The 22427-nt window shown below is 35.6% G+C and overlaps 1 protein-coding gene across 8 annotated transcripts in view; it reads right to left on the bottom strand.

The window, feature by feature from the left end:
• The window catches only part of LOC120082424 (putative 3,4-dihydroxy-2-butanone kinase), a 69393-nt gene continuing 46966 nt past the window's right edge, over window positions 1-22427 (bottom strand). For 4 of the 8 annotated variants that reach the window (XM_039037583.1, XM_039037587.1, XM_039037581.1 and 1 more), the window contains exons 16-21: window positions 15052-15138; window positions 14621-14704; window positions 14466-14539; window positions 14262-14374; window positions 13997-14092; window positions 1-181 (exon numbers count right to left, since the gene is read on the bottom strand). In XM_039037583.1, the coding sequence (XP_038893511.1) occupies window positions 53-181; window positions 13997-14092; window positions 14262-14374; window positions 14466-14539; window positions 14621-14704; window positions 15052-15138 (583 nt within the window). In that variant the 3' untranslated portion in view covers window positions 1-52. Of the gene's footprint in view, window positions 182-13996; window positions 14093-14261; window positions 14375-14465; window positions 14540-14620; window positions 14705-15051; window positions 15139-21222; window positions 22227-22427 lie in introns of those variants that run through there. The other 4 variants (XM_039037586.1, XM_039037585.1, XM_039037584.1 and 1 more) reach the window with 3 other exon arrangements.

Genomic DNA, 22427 nt, shown 5'->3' with positions numbered 1-22427 from the left:
CAGTCAAATCTGCAGGTTAAAAGATGCAGATATCAAAACATGATGTATTTGCTCATGAAGCAGCCTGGCATCTGTCCATGACCGCCAAAGCCGCAGCTCTATACCATGCTGCTGCGGCCATTGCACCCGGATCTGGAACTGCTGCGAGGATTTCCCCAAGTACATATGACGAACGGCCAGCCTGTACAAGCCATCCGAAACTCGTAAGCATGGAAGAAAAGATCTACAATTGTCTACGAAACACGCTAGAGATGATATCCGTCATTTCAATCAAATACCCTTCTTAGAAAATATATCCAAGGATATCTGCTTAACAATAAAATTACAAGTAGCTGGAATCTGTTTTTATTTTTCAAGTTCTCGTCAATGTAGATATTTTATTGAATTTCACATGAAAACTTTCCCTTTTTCTACCTTGGCAATCATCAATTGACCCAAAAGTTACATTTAACACCCCCTCACTTAAGTTGATGGATCAAGCTAGATTTAATAACATATTATCTAACACTCCCTCTCACTTAAATTGATGAGTGAAGCTAAATTTAATATCATATCATCTAACACTCTCTCTCACTTAAGTTGACGGGTGAAGCTAAATTTAATATCATATCATCTAACACTCTCTCTCACTTGTGGGCTTGAAATATGAAAAAGACCCCACAAGTGAAATCAATATTAATTAGAGAGGAAATAACATTGAAAGGGTTTGAACACATGATCTCTTTGGACCACCTGTTATGATATCTATCTTAAATTATCACTTGACCCAAAAGCTTAAGCTGTTAGGTGAAAGCAAATTTAATATCATATCATCTAAAAGCATTCAATCATTTTGAGAATAAATCAACAAGGAAGTCCCCATTTGAAATAGCGTACACACATCTTTTATCTTCTAATCTCCCTTGGTTTATTGATTTTAGAGGGGAAGCTAAAATAGTGTACATCTTGTGCGATTTTTGCTATTCTTGGGCTAGTTAAATTATATTCTTGGGCAAATGTATTTAGTTCTTGAGTTTTTGTACTTTAGTTATTAGTAATGGTTGATTATTTCCTTTTTTTTTTTTTTTTTTTTTTAATATCTCTGTTATATTTAGTGTTATATTTTCTTTTTTTTTTTTTTTTTTTTTCTTATTTGTAATGAGGTGTTTTTTCCATTTAAGGAACTCTTTCCTAAAACACTTTTCTCATCAGAGAAATAAGTGAGAAAATATATTTTTTTCATGGTATCAAAGCAGTCCATTGTTTGAAACCCTAAAAATCCTATTTTTAGAAACCCTAAAATTCTTACCCTCTATCGCAGCCTTGTGCATCATCACTACCTGTCGTTTCATTTCTGATCGCTCGCCACCATCGATCACATCTCGTCGAAAAATTTACGATTTTTTAAATTTTTTGCATTTGTTGGTCATTGCTCACTATTTTTTTGGTTATCGATGGTTGTTTGTGAGTGGTCATTGCCAGTTGTCCCTATTTGAAGCATCTACCGCCATTTTCTGCCTTTGATCGCCACCATTTGCTACTATCTACCGCCATTTTCTGCCATTGACAAGTTTGATTTGTCCATTTTTTCTTTTTAGATCTATTTTCTCTCCTCTTTTTGACCTTTGTTGCTTCAGCTATGTCAGGTACTAAGTCATCTATGGCTAATGTCGACAATCATATCCGTTCCAATAGCCCCACTATCCAAATAAACACCATCTGACTTAATGGAGATAACTTTCTTCGTTGGTCACAAAATGTGGTTGTATATTCGTAGACAAGGAAAAAATGGCTACAATACGAGAGAGAAAACCGCCCCAAATCCAAATGATGGTGTGATGTTGAAAATTCCAAGATTATGACTTGGCTCGTAAATTCCATGATTGAAGACATAAGTTGTAACTATATGTGTTACTCTACTACCAAGGAATTATGGGATAGTATGACTCAGATGTATTCCGATCTAGGTAATCAGTCACAAGTGCTTGAGTTGAACCTTAAATTGGGTGATATACGACAGGGAAGTAACTCAATTACGCAATATTTTTATTCCTTAAAAAGGATTTGGCAAGACCCCGTCCTCTTCGATATGTATAAATGGAAGTCTACAAAGGATCAAAAGCACTACAAGAAAACTATAGAGGATGACCATATTTATAAATTTCTTGTTGGCCTCAATGTTGAAGTTTGATGAGGTAAGAAACAGAATCCTTAGAAAAACTACTCTTCCAACTATTAATGATATTTTTTCTAAAGTTCACATGGAAGAAAGCCGCAGAAATGTTATGGTTGGAAAAATACATGTACATTTAGTCGAAAGTTTTGCGTTGGCAATTGAAAGTACTGAAATGAAGGCTTCTAATCAGTCTCACAAAATGCATGAAAAATCTCATGTCTTGTGTGACTATTGTAATAAGCTTCGTCATACATGTAAAACTTGTTTGGAAACTTCATGGAAAACTTGATAATGTTTGAAGCCAGGCGAGCGTAATTTCCATAACTCTACTATCATTGTTGTTGAATCTAGCCCGTTCAATAAAGAGCAAATTGACCAAATTCTAAAGCTACTAAAGACTAATTCTTCATCTGGTAATCCTAGTGTTTCCTTGGCACAATCAAGTAATTGTCCCCAAGCTCTCTCTTGCCTTAATTCTTCTCCTTATAGTTTCCAGAGCTTCTGACCATATGACTAGTTTTTCGTGTTTATTTTAATCTTACTCTCTTGTACTCTAATGAAAAAATTTGTATTGTCGATGGTAGCTTCACATATATTGCAGGAAAACCACTACTTTACATTATGTCCTTCATGTTCCCGAATTAGCATGTAATTTATTATCTGTTAGTAAAATCTCAAAGGATGCTAAATGTTGTGTTACCTTCTTTGACTCCCATTGTATCTTTTAGGATCCGAACTTGAGGGAGACGATTGGACGTGCTAGGTTGATTGATAGTCTTTATCACTTTGTGAAGTTTCGGCTAGTCATAAAGAAGTTCAGGACTTGAATAATATATGTTCTCCTTCTGTTAAAGAAACTATAATGCTTTGACATCGTAGATTAGAACATCCAAATTTCTTCAATGTGAAAGTTCCATTTTTGTCAAACATCATCGATTCACTTAGTTGCCTAAACCTTACAATGTTTCATCACATTTTTCCTTAATTCATACTAATGTTTTGAGTTCGTCTAAAATTTTAACTCATAGTGCTAAGTGTGTTTTGTTACCTTTATAGATGCTCACATTCGTTTAACTTGACTTTATTCGTTAACAAAAAAGTCAAAAGTTATGGTTTTACAATATGATTGAGACTCAATATCAAATTAATTTGCATTCTTTCATTCTGATAATTTCACTGAATATTTCAACGAATAATTAACCAATTTTTTTCAAGATAAGAGTATTTTTCATCAAACTACATGTCGCAACACTCCTCAACAAAAGGGCATTGCTGAGAGAAAAAATAGACACTTACTTGAAGTTGCTTGTGCTCTTATGTTTTCTATACGTGTTCCAAAATATTTGTGGGGTGATGCAATCCTTACAGCTACATACCCAAATCAAATATCGTCTAAGGTTTTGAATTTTATAACTCCTCTAAATCACTTCAAAGAGCTTTTTCCTACTGTTCGTTTGTTCTCTGATTTACCAGTAAAATTATTTGGGTGTACTGCTTATGTTCATACTTCTACCTTTTCTCAAACTAAATTTGATCATCAAGTCGTTAAATGCATTTTTGTAGGCTATGCCTCTCATAAGAAGGCTTACAAATGTTTTGTTCCTCTTCAGAGGGAGACATCTAACCTTGAAGATAATTTTTGGGATACTTCACATCTCCCAAATATCATTGGTTTTGAAATTATGAGTTCTAGTCCTTTGATGCCAAGTATGGAAAGTTCTTCAGGGAGAGAAACACAACAAACTGACTCAACAAGTCAAAATCCTAAACTTCAAGTTTATACTAGAAGAAACTTGACTCAAAAGGATCGAGATCAGAACCAAACTAATGCTCTGATGAATGATTATGAAGATCCAAGTATTAGACACCTATTCCTCTTAGTTCTTCATCTCCTCATAATCCTTTACTTGATGTCTCTGATCTTGATATTCCACTTGCTCATAGGAAAGATACCCGTAAATGTACCAAATATCCCATTGCAAACTTTCTTCCTTGTCATAGATTGTTTAATTGTCATAAGACTTTCACATAAAAAAATAACCAACATATTTGTTCCAAGGAATATACAGGAGACCCTAAATGATTTAAATTGGAAATTAATAGTGATTGAAGAGATGAATGCATTGAAACAGAATTGCACGTGGGACATAGTTGAACTACCAAAAGATAAGAAAACAATGGGATGCAAATGGGTGTTCATTGTAAAGTGGTTCACTCAAACCTATAGAATTGATTATCAAGAAACATTTGCTTCAATTACTAAAATTAATTCTATCAGAATTTTGTTGTTTGTTGCAGTTAATTTTGATTGGCATCTTTATCAACTTGATGTTAAGAGTATCTTTCTCAATGGAATCTTGAAAAAGAGGTATTTATGAACTTTCCACCTGGTTCTAAGGTGGATCTCAGGGTTAACAAAGTGTGCAAGTTAAAGAAATTATTATACGGCCTTAAATAGTCTCCTAGAGCATGGTTTGAACGTTTTGGAAAGGCAGTCACGAGCTATGGATTCAGTCAAAGTCAAGCTGATCATACTATGTTCTATAAACATACTAGAAATAGCAAGATTGTTTTCATGATGTATGTTGATGATATCATACTTACAGGTACTGATGAGACAAGATTGAATATCTTGAAGAAAAAACTTGCTAATAATTTCCAAATCAAGGACCTGGGAACCTTACAGTATTTTCTAAGCATGGAGTTTGTCAGGTCCAAAAGTAGCATTCTTGTCAACCAAAAGTAGATTCTTGATCTACTGAACGAGACAGGTTTACTCGGTTGCAAGATAGTAGAAGCAGAATTTAAAATTGATAGTTGTAACTGAACAAGAGGTAAAAGAAAAAGAAAAGTACCAGAGATTTGTGCAGAGACTCATATACCTCTCCCACACACATCCTGATATCACTTTTGCAGTCAGTATGGTAAGCCAATTCATGCATGCTCCCGGATCAGTTCACTTTGAAGCAATTTATAAAATCTTCAAATATTTGAAAGGTACTCCAGAAAAAGGCATATTGTTTAAGAAGCATGATCACCTCCATGTTGAAGTTTACACTAATGCTAATTGGGCAGGCAACACGACTGATGGAAGATTCACTTTAAATTATTGGTTCTTCATTGGAGGAAATCTAATTACTTAGCAAAGTAAAAAACAAAGTGTGGTTGCAAGGAGTAGTGTTGAAGCAGAATTTAGGGCATTAGCTCATGGTATTTGGGAGGGCATATAGATAGAAAGACTATTGGAAGAATTAAAATTTTCTCAAACGATGCCCATGCATATTTATTATGATAACAAGTCAGCAATTTCCATTACCTACAATCCAGTCTTTTATGATAGAACGAAACATATTGAAGTTGATAAACACTTCATAAAAGAGAAGATTGATGCAGGAATAATATGTATTCCCTATCTTCCAACAACAGAACAATTGTAGATATGTTAACTAAAGGTCTTCCAAAGTGGCAATTCAACAATTTGATTGACAAGTTGGCCATTAATGATATCTTCAAACCAGCTTGAGGGGGAGTGTTGATTATTATTACTTTTTTTTTTATAATATCTTCATTGTATTTATTGTACTATATTTGCTTACTGTATTTTATTTTTTTTCCTTATTTGTAATAAGGTGCTTCTTCTATTTAAGAAAACATTTCCTCCCAAGAGAAATAAGTGAGAAAATACATTTTTTTAAGTTACAAAACTATTTTCTGTTTTAAGTCGTAAGTCCTTTATTATAGGAAGGTTATTTGTTATAACCTTGTCGTCTAGTTTCAAACTATAAATAGCTGGTTGTATGTTTGTTTAAGGATCACTTTTTGAATGAAATTTCTATCAAATTTGGATTTCATGAAAGAGCCAAGGATTGTTCAAGATGATCATTCTCACAAATTTTCTGATCAATTTCCAATTCCTTACTCCTTATACTAATAAATGATTTAGCATCAGAGTTAATAAATGGTGAAGACGATGGAACATCTAAAGATTTAGGGAAAAACATAAAATCTAAATAGCTGGTTGTATGTTTGTCTAAGGATTGTTCATAATATTGATTTATTACAATTTTGAAGTGCATCCTACGATAAAGGGTGCATAAGAAATATAAATTTCTAAAAATCTATATGCCTTTCCTAACATAAAATTTCAATATTTGAGAAGGGAATCTTCAAGGGCTTTGTAGTGGGAAGGTACATGATCCTATCCTTCAAGTCGCAGATGACACTTATTTTTTGCATGTATGATGACAAGATGGTGGATGCATTCCTTAAGATTACTGAGCTCTTTGAATGATGTTCGGATTAGAAGGTAAACCGAGAAAAATCAGCATTGTGTGGTTTAAATCTTGATGAAGACAAGCTGTTGTCCACATCTTGCATGCATTGTAAGGTTGATTCGCTTCCTTTCTCTACCTTGATTTTCGTTTGGGTGGATATCTCAAGAAAGTTACATCTGTAAGCCAATTATTGATAAAATTTGCTTTATGCGGCATTAACATTGACGAAAGCAAGCTGTATACAAGGGCGTCCAGGTTGAATTGCAAGGCTGCTCACCTTTTATGTATCTTGCCCTACCTTTAGGGGGTTATCCCAAACAAGTCGCCTTTTGGCAACTGATGATTGATAAAAAATCTAAGGCAAGTTGGATAAATGGAAGAGATATGGACTCTCCAAAGAAGGTCGTACCACCCTATGTAAGTCCGTCCTTTTGCATATCCCTACTTACTACATGTCCAATTTTTTATGCCGGAAAAGATGACTAATTGTTGAGTAATTAATGAGGAATTTCTTCTGAAAAGCCATTTAGGGGGCAAATTAAATCACTTAATCAAATAGGATTTAGTTACCGAACACAAGAAGATGGTGGTCTCGATATTGGAGGCCTAAAATTAAGAATTTAACCTTTTTAACTAAGTGGTGGTGGAAACTTATCAATGAAGAGAACTCCCTACGGAGCAAAGTTGTAACAAGTATCCATGGCAAAAACTTGTTTGGGTGGCATACCAATGGAAAAGTTACTTGCAGCCTTTGTAGTCCTTGGATTAGTATATCAAGGACTTGGTTAAAAGTTGAAGCACGGGCTATATACAAAATTGGTAATGGTAGAAGAACTCCAATCTGGCATGACTCTTGGGTGGATAAAATTCCTCTAAAAGACTATACAGAATTTCCTTGAATCCGAATGGTGTTGTCCATGAATTTTGGGACTCCCAACTCGCCTCTTGGTTTATTAATTTTCATAGATTACTCAAGAGGAAGAAATAGATGATTTCCAAATTCTCATTGGCTTATAGCAGCAAAATCAATCACGACAAATCTTGATAAACGTAACTGGGAGTTAAAAGCGAATTGAACATTCTCGGTAAAATCTCTTGTCACACATCTTTCCACGGCTTCCCCATTTGGGATACGATTGGAAAATGCATTGTGGAAAACTAAAAGCTCCTAGAGGATTAATATCACGGTTTGGATAATACTAAATTGACTTCTCAATTGTGCAACTGTAATGCAAATGAAGCTCACCTCTCACAATCTATCTCCACAAGTTTGTCCTCTTTGCTTGGCAGATTCAGAAGATCTACAACATTTGCATTTCAATTGCGGTTATGCTGAAAATTGTTGGCACCATTTGTTTGATTGTTTCAACCTTAGATGGAATTTTGGTAATGTTTTCAAGGATCATGTTTTCCAACTGTTGATCGGCCCTAAGTTTAAAGAAAAACCAAGATTGATTTAGACTAACGTCGTAAAAGCTTTGTTAGCTGAACTGTGGTTTGAAAGAAATCAAGAGTTTTTCATAATAAAGTTTTCCCTTGGACGATACGTTTTGAGATGGCTCGGCTTAATGCTTCCTCGTGGTGTTCCCTCTCCAAAGCTTTCGAAGATTTCTCCATCTAAGAAATCAGTCTAAATTGGAAGCCTCCATCTTCCCTCATTCGTAATTTAAAATTAGTTGATCTTGTTTAGTATTTTTGTTGGTTGTACTAAGCTGCTATTTTGTCATTGTATTAGTTCCAAACTTCTGTTTTGTTTTAGTCTGGCATTATACTGGTTCCAAGCTGTTTTTGAAACTTTGTTATTGGTTAGTTCTTATTTTATTGGATGTAATGAGAGTGCTAAGGAAGTGTCAACCTAGTTGAGATGTCCGGGTGCACTTGCTGATCCGTTCGTTTTAGTCTTGTCTCTTCATTGTACTATCACTCACTCTGCATTGTGTCATTTCATTATCTTAATGAAGAGGTTTGTTTCCTATTTCAAGAAAAAAAAATCTCTTAAGGTTGGTGGTCTCATTTGGTGGCTTAAGGAATCGGAATTTGGCACTTTTGGCAAAACGGGGGTGGAGATTTCATCATGAGTTTGATTCCTTATGGCATAGAGTGGTCAAAGGCATACACGGTAAGGACCCATTTTCTTGGTACACAGTCGGAAAGTTTGGCATGTGCCTTCGAAGTCCATGGATCAGTATTTCTAAAGCTTGGCTGCAAGGGGAAGCTTTGGTTGTTTCTAAGTTGCGTAATGGTAAAAAAATTTCTTTTTGGAAAGATCTTTGGACTGATAATTGTGCACTATACTTGCATTTTCATCAGCTTTATAGAATTGCTTTGCTGCCCAAGGGGTCAGTTTTTTACCATTGGGATATTGGAACTTTGTCATGGGATATTTCATTCAAAAGATTATTGAAAGATTATGATATTCTCGAGTTTGGTTAGCTTCTTCAATTATTGGTTGGGAAGAAAGTGGAGGCTAATGATGATTCCCACATTTGGGCATTGGATGGTAAAATATAAAGCAACACTAACTAATATAGAAAGTTTTTGAAGTATTTACAAAATGACATGAATGTGTAAATTAAGATTTTCTAGAATTATGTTGATATATGTAAATTGTAAATAAATACCACAAAAATAAAGATCAAGAAGTGTCTTAAACTTTCTTTAGGTTCAAGGAATTTTAAGAATTCCTCTATATAAGAATAATCCAAGAAATATCTTGAATATTAATAGAATCCAAAAACAACCTAGAGAGATCATTTTATTTGAACTCCAAGAATCTCATGCCTATAAATAGGAGATGTGACACCATATGTGAGCCAAGAAAAGCGAGAGAGTCGGTGATGTAGGAAGAATGGGGTTAATTGGATAATTATAGGTTAATTCCTTTTTTACCCTTCCCCCCTCCCTCTAACTTATAATAAACTCTATAAATAGGAGTTTTCCCTTTTGTATCAAACACATCATCATTTTAATAAAAGATTCACAAGCTTAGTTCTTGGAGTATTACTCCTACAGGTTACTTAGGCTACATCATTTAGAGAGAAACCTAGAGTGAAAAAGTGAGTATGTGTTTAGAGAAAGTGAAAAAGTATTCTCTCAAAACTGTCTATTTTTATACATTTTTAAATAAAAGTTTCTTCCATTTTTGTACATTTTTAATAAAAGTTTCTTTCTTTCAAAGAGATTTGTCTCTCTTCCTTTTCTGCCAATTTCTTCAACACGTGGTATCAGAGCCAAGGCTAGCATAACTTACTGTGGGGGAGCTTCTGAAGATTGAGTACAATATGGGACTGTGAAGCTTGTTGTTTGGGGGACAACTACTCGTGGAGTGCATTCATCACTACAAGATGATGGGAGACCTTCAAGTTGTTTGAGGAATCAAGAAGTTGAACACTGAGAACTATAAACCAAGGTCCACATTCCAACGGTATTACCACATTTTCTTCCATCTAAAAAGACTCTTGAAACAAATTTTTTGGCTGAGAAGACTCCTGATCTTCCTTATCCGAAAGACTGTTAATATTTTCCTCTGCTGGCGTCATCAAAGCTTTTGAAAACAGGGGATTTCTAGAGAAATTCGAATTATTGACTGCTGAGTTTAAGAAGGACCAATCTTCGGACTTATTTGAATTCAAAAGACCTTCATCAAACAAAACTTGATTCATACGAGCTATATCTACCGAATTTGAAAGGTCTTTTTCATTAAAAAACTTCTTAACCTTATCTGGAGGATCCAAAAATTCAATATCACCAAAATGTAAGAAAATACTCCCCCTGTTTTCATCTGAAATTTCGATGGTAGCCGGCAAAAATCCACAAAAGTTCTTCTTTACTTGAATTCTAGCTTCAGTCACATTAAGAAAATTTAGTGTTTCTAAAGCAATGGCTTCTAATCCTCCAAAATATGAGCCGATAGCTTCAAAAATTTGCTTGCACCAGAATTCTAATGGCAGATTTTTAATGGATATCCAACCCCCATAACCTTTACTTGACCTTGGACGACTATGTAAGGTAGTATTCCACCTTTCAAATTTCAAATGAAGTTGTCCTATCCTCCGCCACTCTCCTTGTTTTACAACTAATTCTTCCAAATTCCCTTTTTCTAGCTTTATCAAAGCTGATTCTGCTGAGAGAGGATTGATCAAAACTTTAGAATTGGCCCAAAGCATTACTTCCTTTGAGACTTCATACCAATTGTTGAATTCAAATAACCGAGTTACTACCCATAATTTCCTGAAATCTTCCTTGAGGACTTCATTGTTTTTTTTAATCCAAAACTCTGGTGACCTCTGTTTTTTTGAAACTCGGTAACCGAGTTACTATTACTCATTGTTTTAGCCACAAAAGTGACGGCCTTTTCCCACCTCACAGAATTATAGGAAGAAGATGAGGATTTTTTTAGAAATTTTTACAAATGTACTAACTTTTTACACACTTAAGACTTTCACATTGTGGATGGATTCCTATTTAAAGGAGAGCAACTATGTATTACGGATGATTTTGTGAGAAAATATCCTATTTTCCAAAGGGCTAAAGGCACTAGCTCAAACACTAGCCTATATACTCCTTTGCCTATACCTACAACTATTTGGGAAGACTTATCCATTGACTTTGTGCTCGGGTTACTTGAAACACAAAGAGGATTTGATGTCGTCATGGTCATAATAGACTGTTTTAATGAAATTGCCCACTTCCTTGCTTGTAAGACGAGTGATGCAGTGTATATAGCCAACATCTTCTTCCGAGAGGTAGTCCGACTTCATGGAGTTCCCAAATCATTTGTCTCCGACTGAGATGTGAAATTCCTTAGCCATTTTTGGCATACCTTATGAAAGAAGTTCAACACTACTATAAAATTTAGTACCACATCCCATCCTCAAACTTACGGCCAGATGGAGGTCATTAATAGAACTTTGGGAAATTTAATCTGGTACTCGAGTGGTTCAAAGACCAAAACAGTGGGATATGTCCCTCATACAAGTTGAATTCGCTTTCAACGATATGAAGAATAGATCAACGGAAAATGCCCATTCAAGATAGTATATACTTCAACCCCTTGATTAACATTTGATCTTGCAAATCTACCTACTTGTGTAGACGTTGGCATTGAAGCTAAAAATATGACCAAAAGAATAGAGAAATTACATAAAGTACATGATCACTTGCAAAAAAGTACTTCATCATATAAAGAAGCAAGAGACAAGTCAGGAAGAGTAGTTGAATTCCAAATAGGAGATATAGTAATAATCCATTTCGAAAGACAATGTTAACTACGGGAACCTAGGACAAGTTGAAAGACAGACAAATGGGGCCATTCAAAGTACTAGAAAAATATGGATCAAACAATAACAGAATAAAACTACCAAATGACTTACACATAAACCCTGTTTTCAACATCATAGACCTGAAGCCATACTTTGTTCCAGATGACTTATGCTTGGCAGAATAGAAGTCCTTGAGGACGAGTTCAGTCCTAGGGGGGTGGAATATGATGTACAGCTAGGTTGCTAAAGCTGATAATTGTTAGTTGTTTACAATTTCTGTTTTAAAGTTTAGTTAGACAGCTTGTTAATTATTAGTTGGACAGATTGTTAGTTGTTTTGATAACGGCTTGCAATAAACTTTTCCTATAAATAGATATAACCTTCCCCCCTTGGAGAGAGAGTTTTTCATTTCCAATAAAAATCAGTCTTTGGTTTACACCAATTAATCAAAGGAAGTATGTTTTTTACTTACTTAAAAGAAATTGGCTTACTTGGTTGCAAGGTTGCAAAAAGCCCCCTATTGAACCTAATCTAAAGGTACATGTAGCAAAGGTTGAAGAAATAAAGGGCAAGGAATGCTATTAGAGACTTGTTGGAAGATTAATTATTTCCTGATATTGCATATATCATGAGCATGGTGAGTCAGTTTATGTATGCTCCTAAACCAACTCATTTTGAAGCCGCCTACAGAATTTTGAGGTATTTGAAAGAGTCTCTTGGAAAAGGTATCTTATTCAAAAAGCAAAATCACTTTCAAATAGAAGTTTATACTGATGCAGACTAGGCAAGAAATACTACAGACTGAAGATCTACCTCTGGTTATTGTTCCTTTGTTGGAGGAAATTTGGTTACTTGGAGAAGTAAAAAACAGAATGTAGTAGCCAAAAGTACTGATGAAGTAGAATTTAGAGCTTTAGCTCATGGAATTTGTGAGGATATATGGATCAAAAGAATATTCGAAGAATTGAAGATTTCTTTGAAGACAATATACGGATTTATTATGACGATAAAGTTGCAATCTCTATTGCCCATAATCCAGTTCTACATGATAGAACAAAACATTTGAGGTTGATAAATATTTGATTAAGGAGAAGATTGAAGCGGAAACAATATATATGCCTTATCTTCCTACATCAGAGCAAATTGTTGATGTACTGACAAAAAGCTTGCCAAGACAACAATTTGATAGATTGATTGACAAGTTGGTTATGGAAGACAGCTTTGAACCAGTTTGAGGGAGAGTGTTGGAATCTATATGAATAATTGTGTAAAAACTAAGTGTCAAATATTTTTCCACTATTGCCTTTTATTCTTATCCTTTTTATAAATGGTCTTTCTCTTATATAAAAAGACCTTAATTGCACATAATGAATAAGAAAAAGAAGAATAATTTTATTCCCAAATTTTTTACCCCCACAATTTTATTAGCGTTGATATTTTTCTTCTGGTCTTGCAAGTTATCATTACTGCCTCTCCCCCTCATTCATTTTTCTCTAGCTCTTATTATTTCCTTCTCAGTTTCTCTTCACTCTGGTAGAGTCTGGTTCTACTTCCTTTTACTTGTCTCTCGATGTCCTCGTCTATATCATACTTCCTTGTCCTGCAAGAATTATAACCTCATTGTCTGCTTTCTTCTGTTTCAAGTTATAGTTTACGTCATTAAATAGCAAACAACCAGTACAGTACCTACCAAAGCAACATCCTTGTCAAACTCTTATCTATTTCTAGTTCAGTAAGCCAATAGTAGTTTACTTTTTCTGATTCAACAGGCTTCATGACCATTCTTCCCATTCTGTCTTTGTAAGAAATATCTGAATTTTTTTTTTAAAAAAATGGTGTTTTATCTCTTTGCTTCTATCATAAACGTATCCTTTTTATTTTTTGTTTTCTTGCTATCCAAAAAAGAAACAAAAAACAACCATGGCGTCTACTAGCCCATTGTTTTAATGCTTTGCACTTATTGTGTAACTCTATATATTAACTACCTTTGTTCAAGGTGGCATCATCATGAGTTCGAGGGTGTCAAAATGCAAAAAAGAGAGCCACACAGGTAACAGCTTGTGGTGAGTTTGAACTGCCCAACCTCTCCTTTGCAAATTGCAAATGGTAGGTATCTTAGCAGAACAAAACTAAAAGAGGTTTGAACAACCCAACAAGAGACCAAGTCTCAGGCTTTAGCTTGGTAAGATTCAAGGACAAGAATCGATTATATGCCATCGCCAGTTGGAGCGCTACTCAATGTCCAAAATGATTCCCTTATAATATATAGAAAGCTAATCAGATAATTAAATGCAATGAGATGATACCAGAGCCTGCATTTTTGTCGTTGCTTCAGCCCCAGCCAATGCTGCTTCAGATGAGTGAATAAAAGCGGTGATCGGATTTTCACCAGCATCTAACTTCTGTATATCCAAGTAGAAATGTATGGTAAATCATAAGACAAGATTATGAGGGTTGCATCATTTGTTTTTACCTTTAAAAGAACTTTTTATGTTGGATTCAGGCATCAGCTAATGTTTAATAATTAGAAGCAGTCACACAAAACTTACAGAAAGATATTATTATTTTTACCTTCCTAAGAACTTCAGATGCTGGAATGAGGGCATCAAGTAATGTTCGGTAACCAGCAGTAGCCCCGCCATACTTACTAACTGCAGCTATGGAAGCTTCTAATGCTTCGGCCCCTGATAAAAAATAAAATAAAAACAAACAAATAAATAAAAGGCACATTAGTCCAAAAGATAATCTGACTACTGCTAGGTGAAGATATCTTACAGTTTTGTGGGGTGATGTCATCTAGGCTGGCTGATTTCAAATTTGTATACGCTGCCTTACAAAATATAGTATATCTGTTTGAACAAAAAAATGTAATGGATGTTAAACTAATGATGAAGACCCATAAAACTGAGAAAGGCAGGGTAAGTAACTACATGATCCCACTAGTTCCACCCATAACCCTTCTAATGGATGATCCAATTTCATTAACTGTCTCAGCAGCATCGTTCAGTGGATAGCTGAGAGTGGGTAACAACTACGTGGTGAGAATGATGATAATATGATATAATCTTAGTTTGGAACGAAAATCACCCGAATCTACAAACAAATATTTTGTTACTGAGATAAAGTTTAAAGGAATGGAGAGTAGTGTATGTAAAAATTTTAATTGTACGTGAAAGCAAAGCAGATAATAGCAGAATCCAAATGGCAATTCACATGAGTAAACAAGAGGTGATGGCAAACAAATGAAATTATAAATTATTCACAATTATAGACAAACTTGAACCTACTTGGGAGTTGATGGCCCTACAGGCATGCCCTAAGGTGGCAGTCAGCATGAGTTTTTGAAGAACTGAAAGGTTACCTGGGTGGATCCTCACACTCACAGTCTTCTGTCTGCCGATGACGGCCCATTCTACAATTTTCTTCCTTGTGGCTAAACCTGTCCAAGCTGAAGAGTGCCACTTCAACCCCTGGATGTAGATCACACCGTACAAGCCCCTAAGGTAGCCTTGGGAAAAGGGGCACTAGATTAGCTTTTGGGGGCAAATAATTGGATTTCAGAAAGCCTTGGAAGCTTATGTTCCCTAGATCTTTTCACGCTGCTTTGAAAATATTGGGAGTGGTGAGAGACTACTAAGTTAGGCATCAAAGGATGGAATATTCCTTGATGTGGGAAGGATTAGGGTTAATTTGGGTGAATTACTTGGTTAATTCCCTTTTACCCCCAATTTGTAATAATCCATATAAATAGATGGCTTTTCCTATGTATTTCACAATTTGAATCATTAATAAAGTTTGGAGTTTTAGACTTCTTGAGAGGAATTCTCTTTGGGTCATTTTCGCTATATCAATTTGGTATCAGAATGGTTGTCTGGGCCAACATCGATTGCCACTAGTGAAAGGCCGAGTAACTCTTGATAACACTAACTCATTGCGAACAACACACATGATGACACTAATCGCAAGAGGAGAAGAAACTTGAAGATTTTGACAAGATTTTGCAAGAAATGGAAATTTACCAACTACAAACTATGGGCAAGAAAAGATGCTTTTAAATCACCGATTGACCCAAAAGCTTAAGCTTGTGGGTGAAGGCGAATTTGATTATATCATCTAACATTCCCCTTCACTTGTGGGCTTGAATTATGAAGAAGACCCAACAAGTGGAAATGAATTTTAATTGGAAAGGAACCAACGTTGCAAGAGCTTGAACACAGAACATCCTTGGACCACTTTCTCTGATACCATCTTAAATCACCGATTGACCCAAAAGCTTAAGCTTGTGGATGAAGGGGAATTTGATTATATCATCTAAAAGATATGGTGGTTGGTAAGAGAAAAGAGAAGATAATGGCCGAGTCATATTTGATGTCCAATCAGAATTCAAGATTTAATGACATGGTAAATGAAAATTTAGGCCTCTTGCAGCCCAAATCGGATGACATACCCAACAAGGGAGTCCAATCGGCACTTGGCCCCACTCCAGCCGATCCAAGCTCCTCCCATAGCAAACCATTATCCCCTGTTTCATCAGAGTCGTTGGCACCTCTTTCAATTGCCATTTCAATACCTAGCAAAACGTCCTCTGGAAAGAGTTCAAGCAGCTCCTTTTCTTCCCAATCGACTTCTTCCTCAGTTATCTCCTCCTTCATCAAGTCAGTGACTGGAGCGACCCGTGTAAGGGCTAAATGTCATTCAAACGTAAGACGCTCCTCATACCTTTTCAAGTCATTCCCTAAGCATTTCATTAGAAGAAAGCGTTCGAAGGAGTTTTTTAAGAAGAAAACATCCAGAGCTAAGCTAATATTAGAGCAAAATCCGGATCTCTCATCTTCCACAATTTAACCACTCTGTTTTTTCTTTGCCCAACTCGAATCTCCAGTCTTTACTTCAAAAAGTAAGGGTGAGGCAATATTTGAACCTCCTTTTAGCATAAGCAGTGAAGAAGCTGATCGTCTTGATAAAAACGATGGTTTTGAGGAGCCGAGACAAATGGAGCCATTAGAAACAGACCTCAATGCCTTGTTTCAGACAGAGGAAGAAAAGATAGATGATAAAAAAGCTTATGTTAGCCCCTCATTAGTTCAGTCCATCGAAATTCCAGCTCATTTGAAATCATTTGTCCCCGATTGTAGACTTGTCTTGGATTGTTGACAGCGGATGCAAAGTTCTATAACTTGACCGAATAATAATGAAAATTGTATCATGGAACACGGGAGGATTAAAAGATGCAAATAAGAGATTGGCTCTCAAAAGATTCTTGAAAAAGCATAATCCTGCTTTTGTGTTAATTCAAGAGTCAAAGAAAGAAGATTTTGATGTAAGTTCTATCAAATCCATATGGAGGTCCAAGGATATAGGCTGGGAATTTGTGGAATCTTTTGGCACGTCAGGTTGTATATTGACAATGTGAGATATGAGTAAGATAACAGTAGTTGAAACATTGAAAGGTGGGTATTCATTATCAGTTAAGTGTATTACTTTGTGTAAAAGGACATGTTGGATCACAAATGTGTATGGACCTAATGATTATAAGGAGAGGGAATTTGTTTGGCCCGAGCTCCTTTCCCTTTCAGATTATTGTATTGAAGCTTGGTGCATCGGTGGAGACTTCAATGTCACAAGATGGGCTCACGAGCGATTCCCAATTGGCAAAAACACTGAAAATATGAGGAGGTTTAATGATTTTATAGATCAAGCTAAACTCTTGGAAGTCCCTCTTTGCAATGGCAGGTTCACTTGGTCCGAAGAAGGAAATTTTATTGCAAGATCTTTAATTGACCGGTTTTTCATTAATAAAGTTTGGGATGAGGAGTTCGACAGCTTGAGAGTTAATAGGAAAGCCCGAATATTTTCCGATCATTTTCCTCTATTAATTGAAGCTGGTTCTTTCAGTTTAGGCCCCTCCCCTTTTAGATTTTGTAGTAGTTGGCTGCTTAACGAGGAATGTGGTAAAATCATTGAAAGAGCATGGATGAGTTGCGATTCTGATGGGTGGGCTGGTTTTGTTCTTAGTGTTAAATTGAGAAGGGTGAAAACAACAACTAAGGCATGGTATGCTGACTTTGAGAAGAAACAAAAAAGAAAAGAAGAGGGATTGTTAAAAGAAATTGAAAAATGGGATGTCTTGCTGAATCGGTTCTTCTTTCAAACACAGAAAATGGAATTAGATCCTCTTTGAAGGCTGAACTAATGCCATTTTATAGGTGAAAGGAAATTAACTTAATTCAGAAAAGTAAGTTGAATTGGTTAAGATCATGAGATGAAAACACGAGCTTCTTTCACAGATTCCTTCCAACAAGGAGAAGAAGAAATTTAATTACTGAGTTGGTAAACGATCATGGTGTGCCAACTAAAACATTTAGAGAAATTGAAAGATTAAGTCTGGATTTTCATGAAAATTTATACCTTAGAAGCTCAGGTCGAAGACACATTCCTTTGAATTTTGATTGGCCTTGTATCACCTCTAACCAGAATTTGTTGCTTACAGCCAAATTTTCAAAGTCACAAATCAAGGCAGCCATCAAGAATCTTGGAGAATGCAAAGCTCCTGGGCCCTATGGATTCAGGGTTGAATTTCTATTGAAATATTGGGACTTAGTAAAGTTGAGGTTCCAATCCATATTTGAGGAATTCTACAAAAATGGAAGAATAAATGCATGTGTACAAGAAAACTTCATTTGCTTAATACAAAAAAAGGGAAATTGTTGTTGCTATGAAGGACTTCGGGCCAATCAATTTAACTACTTTGACTTATAAGGTCATTGCCAAGATGCTTGCCGAGAGCTAAAAAACATGATGTCTACTATCATTACTCCGTCCCAAAGTGCTCTTATTGAAGGAAGACAAATATTGGACCCAATTCTTATAGCAAATGAAGTGGTGGAGGATTATCAAGCCAAAAAGAAGAAGGGGTGGATTCTCAAGTTAGATCTAGAGAAAGCTTTTGACCGCGTTGATTGGGATTTCATAGAAAAAGTTATGAGAAATAAGAAGTTTGAACAAAGATGGATTGTGTGGATAATGGGTTGCATCAAGAACCCTAGATATTCGATATTCATTCATGGAAGACCAAGGGGGAGAGTGGTAGCTACAAGGGGAATACGGCAGGGTGACCCCTATCACCTTTTCTATTCCTCCTTGTTAGTGAAGTGTTGAGCGCTTTAGTGGACAGACTCTATCATTCCAGTTTAATTGAAGGCTTTATGGTGGGAAAAGAATAGATACACGTCCATACTCCAGTTCGCGGATGATACTTTATTATTTTGCAAGTATGACAGCATTATGCTCGCCAAGCTAAAGTAAATAGTTGAGTTATTTGAATGGTGTTCTGGTCAGAAAGTAAACTGGGATAAATCGGCCTTATGTGGTATTAATGTGGATGAGATCAAGTTGTTAACCACTGCTGCAAGCCTGAATTGTCAGGCTAAACATCTCCCCTTAATTTATCTTGGCTTACCGTTGATAGGGTATCCAAAGCAAACCTCTTTTTGGCAACCGATGGTAGATAAAGTTCATGCAAAATTAGATAAATGGAAAAGGTTTAATCTTTCAAGGGGAGGAAGAGCTACCTTATGCAAATCAATTCTATATAATTTTCCCACCCATTATATGTCAACTTTTCTAATGCCCAAAGGTGTCATTTCAACCTTGGAAAGGATTCTAAGAAACTTCTTTTGGGAGGGCCATAATGGTAGCAAGATAAATCATTTGGTGAAATGGGAAACAACTCAAAGATCCTTGGTAGATGGAGATCTCAGCTTGGGTGGATTCAAGGAAAAAATTTTAGCTCTTCTAGCTAAATGAGGGTGGAGATATATCGAAGAAGAAGATTCGCTTTAGTGTAAGGTGGTTAGAAGCATTCATAGCAAAGACTCTTTCAATTGGCACACGGCCAGTAAAGATGGTAGGAGTCTGAGAAGCCCTTGGGTAAGTATTTCCAAAACTTGGCTAAAAGTGGAGGCTCTGGCTAAATTCAAGTTGGGAAATGGTTTTCAATTGCATTTTGGTTAGATCTATGGGAAGCGGAGGTCCTTTTCATATTATGTTTCCAAGACACTTCAGAATTGCCTTACTTCCAAAAGGATCCGTAGCTGATCATTGGGATGCTTCCTTGACCTCTTGGTCAATTATTTTTCGTTGCATGTTAAAGGAAGAAGAAGTGCTTGACTTTGAGGAATTGGTCGGCAAACTTGCCACAAGGAGAGTATCTAATGCCTTTGTAAAAAGGTCATGGTCTTTAGTAGACAATGGAAAATTTTCAGTTAAGTCTCTAACAACTCATCTCTCTCCATCTTCCCCTATGGACAAATTGTTGTATACAACCCTTTGGAAGACAAATAGTCCATGAAGAGTGAACATTCTCATTTGGATTATGTTGATTGGTCACTTGAATGCCGCATCAATTATTCAGCACAAATTGCCTTCAAGCTGTCTTTCCCTGTTGTGCCATCAACACGGTGAAGATCCCCATCATCTTTTCTTTTCGTGCCCTTATTCAGTTAGGTGTTTGAGGAATTTGTTTTCCATCTTCGATCTATCTTGTATGTTTAGCGAAGATTTTCGAGGAAATGTGCAGCAACTCTTAGTTGGGACGTGCTTCAATAAATCCTTCCGTTTACTTTGGTTTAATGCGGTAAAGGCGATTCTGGCTGAATTATGGTTTGAGAGGAATCAAAGGGTGTTCAATGAAAAATTCCTTGGATGGTTGGATCGTTTTGAAATCGCCTGGCGCAACACTTCATCTTGGTGCACCCTTTCTAAGCGTTTTGAAAGTTACAGCATCCAAGAGTTCAATCTGAATTGGCGAGCATTTATCTTTTCAGCTTAATCGCGGACTCTGTGTCCTTTGTTTCAGCTTCTCCTTTTTGGTTTTCTTTTTACTTCTTTGTTTTCCTTTGTTCTAGTTCTTGAATGGTTTGGACTTGTTAAGACGCTAAGAAGCACAGACACAGATACATGAAACGGATACAATACGATACGGCGATACGTTAATTTCTAAAAAACTAAAATACGGATACGTTGAAGATACATTATATACATATACATACATACATACATACATACATATATATATATATATATATGTATACATATATAATGTCTAATTAATTGCTATAATACTTATTTTAAGTTAGATTAAATTCAAGAAGAGAGTGAAAACTTGAAAAAAATTCGATAACGTTGAGTGATTGTTGAGTGTCTAGAGTAGACGATAGGAAAGAAGTAGAAGATGAAGATTGAAGAATGAGTTAAGGATGAAGGGGTGTGAATCATGATTTAAATAGTGAGAGAGAAGGGAAGAATGAAGATTTAATTACGTTTCGAATTTTTTTTTATTTTTTATGTTTTTATCATTTTTAATTTATTTTGTTTTAGATTGCTCAATTTAAGTGGATTTTCATGTTTGGAAGTGATTTTAAAATGGTTGAAATCACTTTTGTCATTTTCAAAATCACCTTGAAACATGTTTAATCCTTCAAAACTAATTTTGCTGATATGAAAATTGCATTTAAAAGTGTAAATTTGAAAACTAAATTAATTTTGTGTAATTAAAAGTGTGTTTTCGAGTGATTTTTGGTGATTTTAAAATCACTCCTAAACATGCACTAAAATAAAATGGGTTGAGGGTTGGGTTTTTTAAATAGTTGGCCTTAAATTTGGAAAAAAAAAAAAAAAATTAACCCACATATCCCCTACATATATCTGGAAGCAGATACGCATATCTGAAAATTAAAAATAAAAACAAAATTAATCAGATACTTGAAATCGCGTATCAGACACGTATCTATACCATATCTGGACGTATCCGTATCTGATACTGATTCTCTGCACAATTAGAAGTATCTATGCTTCCTAGTTAAGATGCTTCTGATGTAAGGGTTGAATATTAGCCGCAAATTTGTCCTTTTTGTGTTTGTTTGTTGGATATGATGAGGGCGCTATGGGGGTGTCAACCTGATTGAGATGTCCAGTGTGTCCGCTGATCCTTAGTCTTAATGCTTATTGTATAATCCTCTAGTACCTTAAGCTTTTGTCTCACTAATTTATTAATAAAGGCACTCGTTTCCTTTTTTTAAAAAAAAAAAAAAAGATACGGTGGTTGGTATAGGCAAGAAAGCCAAAACATAAAAAAATAGTGTTGGAATTCTGATCCAAGTGATTAAGAAGAAGAATTTCAACGTCACAACGTCACTCATCTAGATTTTATCAAAGGTTGAAAACACCTTATGGATATTCAATTGGCGATGGATTAAGGCGCTGGAAGTGTAACAGATGTGAACCTATATCAATCCAAAGCAGAGGTTTTGGAGAATACTATTTCCCATGTATGGTGCAAAAAATATTCAAAGAGTTGCAGCCAACATTTGGAGGCAACGAAAAAATGCAACATTATGAAGAAAACGAGTCAAATATAGATGGCAGGACGTGCGAGGAAGAAGTTTGCATTGGATGAGGAACAATAGATCAACAAAGATAGAGATGTTGAAGATGAAGGTGTTGCAGAGGCATGAGAAAACGATACCCATGGACAACCTGATTGGAACAAGTTTGAAGGTCTAATTGCAGTCAATTGCAAGGTATTGAGGAAGACGTCGTGTTTGAAATCAAAAATTTGCAAGTACTCATGCAAAATCATCAGCATTGCAAAGGAGGCATAACAGATCAAACTCATGATCCTAAGTGCGAAAATGAAGAAAACGACAAGGAAACAGGTGAGGTAAGTCTGGAAAATCT

The sequence above is a fragment of the Benincasa hispida genome, chromosome 8, assembly GCF_009727055.1.
Source record: "Benincasa hispida cultivar B227 chromosome 8, ASM972705v1, whole genome shotgun sequence".
Classification (NCBI taxonomy): Eukaryota; Viridiplantae; Streptophyta; class Magnoliopsida; order Cucurbitales; family Cucurbitaceae; genus Benincasa; species Benincasa hispida.
This window is presented reverse-complemented; position numbering and strand designations above follow the sequence as displayed.